The 7,511-nt window shown below is 34.3% G+C and overlaps 1 protein-coding gene across 11 annotated transcripts in view; it reads right to left on the bottom strand.

Annotated features, from left to right (window-relative positions):
- Nucleotides 1–674: 674 nt before the first annotated feature.
- The window catches only part of ofcc1 (orofacial cleft 1 candidate 1), a 202,358-nt gene continuing 195,521 nt past the window's right edge, over nt 675–7,511 (bottom strand). For all 11 annotated transcript variants that reach the window (XR_015524744.1, XR_015524745.1, XR_015524746.1 and 8 more), the window contains one exon: nt 675–1,152. Coding sequence is in view for 3 of the 11 variants with exons in the window: in XM_087309188.1 (XP_087165314.1) it covers nt 1,128–1,152 (25 nt within the window). In the remaining 8 variants the exon portion in view is untranslated. The remainder of the gene's footprint in view (nt 1,153–7,511) is intronic.

Consider the following 7,511-nt stretch of genomic DNA (forward strand, 5'->3'; position numbering starts at 1 on the left):
ATATATATATATGGGTGGCCATATATTTATTTTTTAAATCAGGATTAATCTAGATTAATTTCGGAAAAATAGTTAAAGTGAAACTGCATATATCTAAAGTCAGAATTATTAGAACTATTTAATCTATGGCTAGATCAAAAGCAGTCTTTAATTTTTTTTAAAAACAATTTTATGGACATTATTAGCCCCTATAAGCTAATTTTTTTCCGACTGTCTACAGAGCAAACCAACATTATTCAATAACTTGCCTAATTACCCTAACCTGCCTAGTTAACCTAATTAATCTAGTTCAAAATGAAAAACTGCTTTTATTCCAGCTGAAATAAAACAAATAAGACTTTTATCCAAAAGAAAAAATATTATCAGACATACTGTGAAAATTCCCTTGCTCTGTTGAACATCATTTGGGAAATATTTAAAAAAGAAAGAAAAAAATTCAAAGGAGGGCTAATAATTCTTCAACTGTATATATAATTGTGTCAGTTTTAATTTGATGTTGCTAAATCTTATTCAAAACACCTGCTTGGATACATTAGATCCAAAGACATCCATATGATAGAGGATAAAGATTAAGAAAATTCTGACGGTTCTCATTTTAGCAGAACCAAAAAAATAACTGTGTTAAATCAAGTTGTTCTGCACAAAGAGGAAAGTCATGCTGTAACATGGCCATATTGGATCATTACACTTTTATTGATCACAGTAAAAAAAAAAAAAACACTAACAGAGAATATAACAGAAAATCACCACTACGCACAAGTGAATCCGTGGGACAAGAAGTGAATGAAAGAAAGGGCATTCACTTTCTGAATTTAAAAGTTTCTGCTCATATGTTAGGCCTTTTGGACTTGTGCATGTGAGATCAGAAAATCGGCTAAATATGCCGATGTGTGCATTTTGCAGTCGTCTGAGCCAACGGGCGTCTGCAAGCATAAATAAATGAATGTGTGTGCGCTGCAGGCTGCGTTTTCTCTGTGGTGTCCACATGAAAACACCTCTCTCTCTAACATAAGGGCTCTGCACATGGAAAAATCAATAGAATGGTGATAGAAATACGCAGCACTCGTTCCCCAGGTAAAAGATTGATCGGAGCTCCGCTGAGGATCTGCCCAAGCTCCAAATAATGGTTAGAGGCCACCGACCTCCAAATCTCTGAAGAAAACATACACACACACACCAGTCATTCAATAATTATAGAATCACATGACTGAACAATGCTTTATTTAGACAACACACATGCGTTGGCAAAGCAATTGTTTTGAAAACGGCTTATAAATGAGTTTAATTTTAGATCTGAGCTGGATTATAAGTTGAATTCAAAGGGATTTATTATAAAATAAAATAAAAAAAAATCACCTGTTTTTTTTCTTTTTTTCTTTAATGTAAAAATGTTTTCAACTAAACCAAGATTTATGATATTTTTAAATATATTTGCTTCATTTAAATGCTATTGGAGTCAAATTTGTAAATGTTGATCAATTTCTAACTGTAGTTCAGTATTCGTCAAATCCTCAGTAGCTACAGTATGACATCTATCGTTGTTTGTGAATACAATCAATCCAATTGATGAATCCTTTGAGCATTGCATGCGCTAAATACTGTGATCATTATGATCATATTATTCAAATTCAAGATATGAATTATTTGAAAGGATAATATAGTGTGGAATTAGAAGTAAAAGGGAACAAAGAAAATAAATGTTATCCTTCTCTACTTTGAATTGTTCTCATTAGATTTGTATTTTATTTTTAGAAAATATGTAGACATTTTGTGGATTATGATTAAATTTATTTCTGTTTGAATACTTGTTTTTATTTGTAATACTATTATGTTTGAAACGAATAAGTCAAATTAAATATCTATCTATCTATCTATCTATCTATCTATCTATCTATCTATCTATCTATCTATCTATCTATCTATCTATCTATCTATCTATCTATCTATCTATCTATCTATCTATCTATCTATCTATCTATCTATCTATCTATCTATCTATCCTCACCGGCTACTTTATTAGGTGCAACTGTCCAACTGCTCGTTAACGCAAATATGGCAGCAACTCAATGCATTTAGGCATGTAGACAAAGTCAAGACGATCTGCTGCATTTTCAACTGAGCATCAGAATGGGGAAGGAAGGTGGTTTAAGTAACTTCGACTGTGGCATGGTTGTTGGACGGGCTGGTCTGAGGATTTATTTCTGAAACAGCTGATCGACTCGGATTTTCATGCACAACCATCTCTAGGGTTTACAGAGAATGGTTCGAAAAATAGAAAATATCTAGTGAGCGGCAGTTATGGGGCCGCAAATGCTTTGTTGATGCCAGCGGTCAGAGGAGGTCAGACTGGTTTGAGCTGATAGAAAGGCAGGAGTAACTCCAACAAATAAATGTTACAACCGAGGTATGCAGAAAACCATCCTTGAATGGTGGTGGTGTAATGGCGTGGAGGATATTTTCTTGGCACACTTTAGGCCCATTAGTACCAATTGAGCATTGCTGACCATGTCCATCCCTTTATGACCACAGTGTACCCATCTTCTGATGGTTACTTCCATAACACACACATGTCATAAAGCGCAAATCATCTCAGAATAGTTTCTTGAACATGACAATGAGTTCACTGTACTCAAATGGCCTCCACAGTCACCAGATCTCAATCAAACAGAGCACCTGGGATGTGGTGGAACGGGAGATTTGCATCATGGATGTGCAACTGACAAATCTGCAGCAACTGTGATGCTATCATGTCAATATGGACCAAAATCTCTGAGGAATATTTTCAGTAGCTTGTTGAATCTATGCCACGAAGGATTAAGGCAGTTCTGAAAGCAAAAGTGGGTCCAACCCGGTAATAGAAAAGTGTACCTAATAAAGTGGCCAGTTAGTCTATCTATCCATCTATCTATCTATTCCTTGAGACTTTTTTTCTAGACATAGTTTGTAAATTTTTCACAGATGGTCTCTTCTCGATGTCTTTTGTTTTTTTTATTATCTAAGGTATTAGCCTTAATGAAAGTGTATGCTAATAAATGAGTGCTGCAGAGGATGCGCTAGCAGCACCTCTAGTTCATCAGGAAAAGCGTGCACATTTTGAGTGATGACTTTCCTACAGGAACCAACAGCTGTATGTGCAAATCATGCATATAAATCAATTACCAGAGCCTATGTACTTTAAATGCACCCATTAATTAAGCAATGTCAGATACAATGGAGCGTGAAGTTCATTACATTTTTAGCATTCACACGCAGGATTATTTGAAGAGAAGACGGTTTTACCTAATGATCAGTGCCACAAAGACATCCTGCTGCCAGAGAGGGATCATTTTGGAGGGACAAGTAAAACAGCAGTAGGACAAGCACTGAAGTGTGTGTTTATATGTGAACATCAATTTATTCATTTCTTTAAAGGCTGTAAAAAGTGTCAGGTTTATATTGATGCACTGTTGTGTTCGTTATCGCATGAGCTACTTGAGTATGTGTATTATTCATTGTGTTGCGGGGACCAAACATCTACATGCCCTCATGTCTGCAGTTAATTTTGAAACATTTCTTTGGCTCAAAAATCACACAGAATAAAGTGTTCTAAAAAATAAAAAATGATGATTCTTTCCTGTGAGGCTTGGGTTTAAGGATATGGTTGGGGTATAGAATATACAGTCCGTACAGTATAAAGGTTATTTTCTGTATGGAAAGTCCCCATAAAGATAAGACAGCTGTACATGTGTGTGTGTGTGTGTGTTAAAGTTAATGTGATTCTTAAAAAGACACCTATAGAATTCTAAACACATTTTAGTTCATCTATGTATTTATTTCTGTGTATTTTGATATATTTTTTTTTATTTTTAACATTTAGTTTATTTATTAATTTCAGTTATACATTTATTTACAATGTACTTTGTGTGTGTTTGTGTGTGTGAGCGTGTCCGTGTGTGTTTGGTTGTGGGTTTCTGCTTATATTTCTTATAGCAGTTTTGTTTTAATGCCAAAAAAAAGTAGTTGTAACAGAATGGCCTAGATTAGGCACTGACCTCGACTTAGTGAAAAAATATTTAAAATATATATATATATGTTAGTGCATATTGTATTAACAGTTTCTTCAATTTCCTTAAACTTTATGAAGTTTTATTTATTTCTTATTTAGTTACTACATTTTTTATGTACATTTTTACATAAAAAAATGTTTAGGGGGGGGGGGATGGGGGGCGGGGGGGGGGGTCCAATTGCTTACTGAACCGGACAATTTGCCTCTGTAACTTACTAACTAACTAAATAAATAAATAAATAAATAAATAAATGAATGAATGAATAAATGAATGAATGAATGAATGAAGGAATGAATGAACGAACGAACGAACGAACGAACGAACGAGCAAGCAAACAAACAAACAAACAAACAAACAAACAAACAAACAAACAAACAAATAAAATAAATACACCTAAAAAGCAAGCCATACATCCAAATGTTCATGGTTTGAAACCATAAGTTTAGCATTTCCTGTTTGAGCATCAAGAGTTCACAAAGAGAATGACACATGCAGTCACCTTCCTGAACAAACATTAATATAAAAGTTATTTAAAAGGAAAAATAACCTCCTATGAATATAAATAGGTTATTTATATATTTCCTTTTTCACTAGATCAATCGAGAACCAGACTTTTTTTGTAATGAATTAAATTTAATATATGTATTTTTTATTAAAATAATATAATATAGCATGCTGGCACAGTGGGTAGCACAATTGCCTCACAGCAAGGTCACTGGTTCGAGCCTCGGTCGAGTAAGTTGGCAAACTCTGTGTGGAGTTTGCATGCTCTCCCCTTGCTCGCGTGGGTTTCCTCTAGGTGCTCCGGTTTCCCCCACAAGTCCAAAGACTTGGGGTGTAGGTGAACTGGGTAAGCTAAATTGTGTGAATGAGGGTGTATGAATGTTTCCCAGAGACAGGCTACAGCGGGAAGGGCGTCCACTACGTAAAACATATGCTGGATAAGTTGGCGGTTTATTTTGCTGTGGTGACCCCTGATTAATAAAAGGGACTAAGCCGAAAAGAAAATTGATGAATAATATAATATAATATAATATAATATAATATAATATAATATAATATAATATAATATAATATAATATAATATAATATAATATAGGTGAAGCAGTGGCCCAGTAGGTAGTGCTGGTGCCTCACAGCAAGAAGGTCGCTGGTTTGAACCTCGGCTCAGTTGGCATTTCTGTGTGGAGTTTGCATGTTCTCCCTGCATTCGCGTGGGTTTCCTCCGGGTGCTCCGGTTTCCCCCACAGTTCAAAGACATGGGCTACAGGTGAATTGGGTAGGCTAAATTGTCCGTAGTGTATGAGTGTGTGTGTGAATGTTTCCCAGAGATGGGTTGCGGCTGGAAAGGCATCCGCTGCATAAAAACTTGCTGGATAAGTTGGCGGTTCACTCCGCTGTGGCGTCCCCGGATTAATAAGGGGCTAAGCCGACAAGAAAATGAATGAATGAATGGATGAATAATATAATATAATATAATATAATATAATATAATATAATATAATATAATATAATATAATATAATATTATATAATATAATATAATATAATATAATATAATATAATATAATCGCTGATTTAATTAGAGGATTTCTATTTAAATTAAGTCCCAGAATTATCAACTAAATGATTAATTTGTAAGAGTTTATCATTAGTCATCAGAGCCATTCAATACCATCAGTTTTGACCCATTCAGGGTGACTGGAGACCATCTGCAGATCAGTTTATCTTGGCTTATGTGCAAGGATCATGTTTTTTGGGACCTAAATAGGGTATTTACTAATTAGCAATCTGATAATGTTTAGAAGATTTTTTTCCGATGTCAGTACCTCAATTCAACCTCAACTGCACATACAAACAATCCTAATATAACTTTTTTTGTTTTCAGTGCTCAGATGTTTTTTTTTCTTCTTTTTTTTTCATTATTGAAAAGCCTTTGTGTAGTTTAATTGCCTGCAGAATGGCCTCTATCATACACACTGCACTCTCTCTACATTCAATACCAGCAGGGATACTTAAATATAGAATTACAAAAAGTGTTTTCTTTTCATGTTTCCCTCTAACTAGCAGCAGGATTCTGTATATGCAAGGAAATACTTCAAAAAAGTTGCTGTTCCCATATCATGGTTCGATTTCTCTTTTCACTGAAATCAGCATATACACAGCCGAGAGAACCCGTCGGCATCTTTTCACAGAAATAACTGCTTCTGGGTATCAATTTGAATTTTAAATCAATGGGAAATTGTATTTGTCATTAGCAATCAAATATTTGAAGTACTGGTATACCTTCTGTCATATACAAAGAACTTCAGCCTCATGCTGTGAACAGCTGTATAAAGGTAAAGCTCAGTTTTGCTCATACAGAAATGTTATATATGGCTATATATGAAAAATGTGATAAAATATATATATATTTTTTTACACATATACAGTTGAAATCTAAATTATTAGCCCTCCTGTGATTTATTTTAATCTTTTGTTCTTATTCAAATATTTCCCAAATTATCCTTAACAGAGCAAGGGATTATTCACAGTATACCCTATATTTTTTCTTAAGTATATTTGTTTATTTTGGCTAGAATAAAGACAGTTTTTTAAGAAAACAACTATTAAAAAAAACATTTTATGTTAATGTTATTAGCCCCTTTAAGCGATTTGTTTTTTCTTTGATTGTTGAAACACCATTGTTATACTTCAGTTGTATATTTCAATGGTTAAAATAATATATGTAAACTGCCAATTTTGCAATATTTTTAAATATATGTGGCTTATGTGATATATATTTTCATATGGGAAATCTAAACATGAACTTGTGTCAAATAATGGCATCATTGAAAACATTCCCATATATCATATTTCTATGTAGATGTGTGCCCAAGACATTAATACATGGAAATATACAGTAAGCTTAAAGACTTTATTTTGTAAGTGCTAGAAATAAAAGTGACTTGCCTGAGTGAATTGTAAAATCTTGTGGTCCGATAAAAATGCTTTTCAAGATGCTCATTAAAGGCTTTATTTCAACGACCCAGGCGCAAAGTCCAAAGCGCAGGGCGAAAAGCATTTAGGGCGTGCCTGAATCCACATTTACTATTTTAACGACAGAAAAATTCGCTTTGCGTTGCGGCACATGGTCTAACAGGGTTGAGCTTATTCCCTTAATGAGTTATAGGTGTATTTTGAGAATAAACCAATCAGTCTCATCCCCGATTCCCTTTAAGAGTCAGCTGTGTCACACCATAGTGCATTTGCTATTTACCTGGTGGACTTTCTGAGTAAAAAAAACTGAGCATTTCACCAGCGAGAAAACAGTTGAACAGAGCATCTGCAGTGCCGAGAATGAGAGATGAGCCCCCTCATTCTTTACTTTCACTTTCACTCTTGTGGATAAGGAAATGTGTTGTACGCACAGACATCCATTAGCCTATACATAATTAATTTTGTTTGTTAGATATGTTTCAAATTT

This window comes from Danio rerio, chromosome 24, assembly GCF_052040795.2.
Source record: "Danio rerio strain M-AB ecotype USA chromosome 24, GRCz13ab, whole genome shotgun sequence".
Lineage (NCBI taxonomy): Eukaryota > Metazoa > Chordata > Actinopteri > Cypriniformes > Danionidae > Danio > Danio rerio.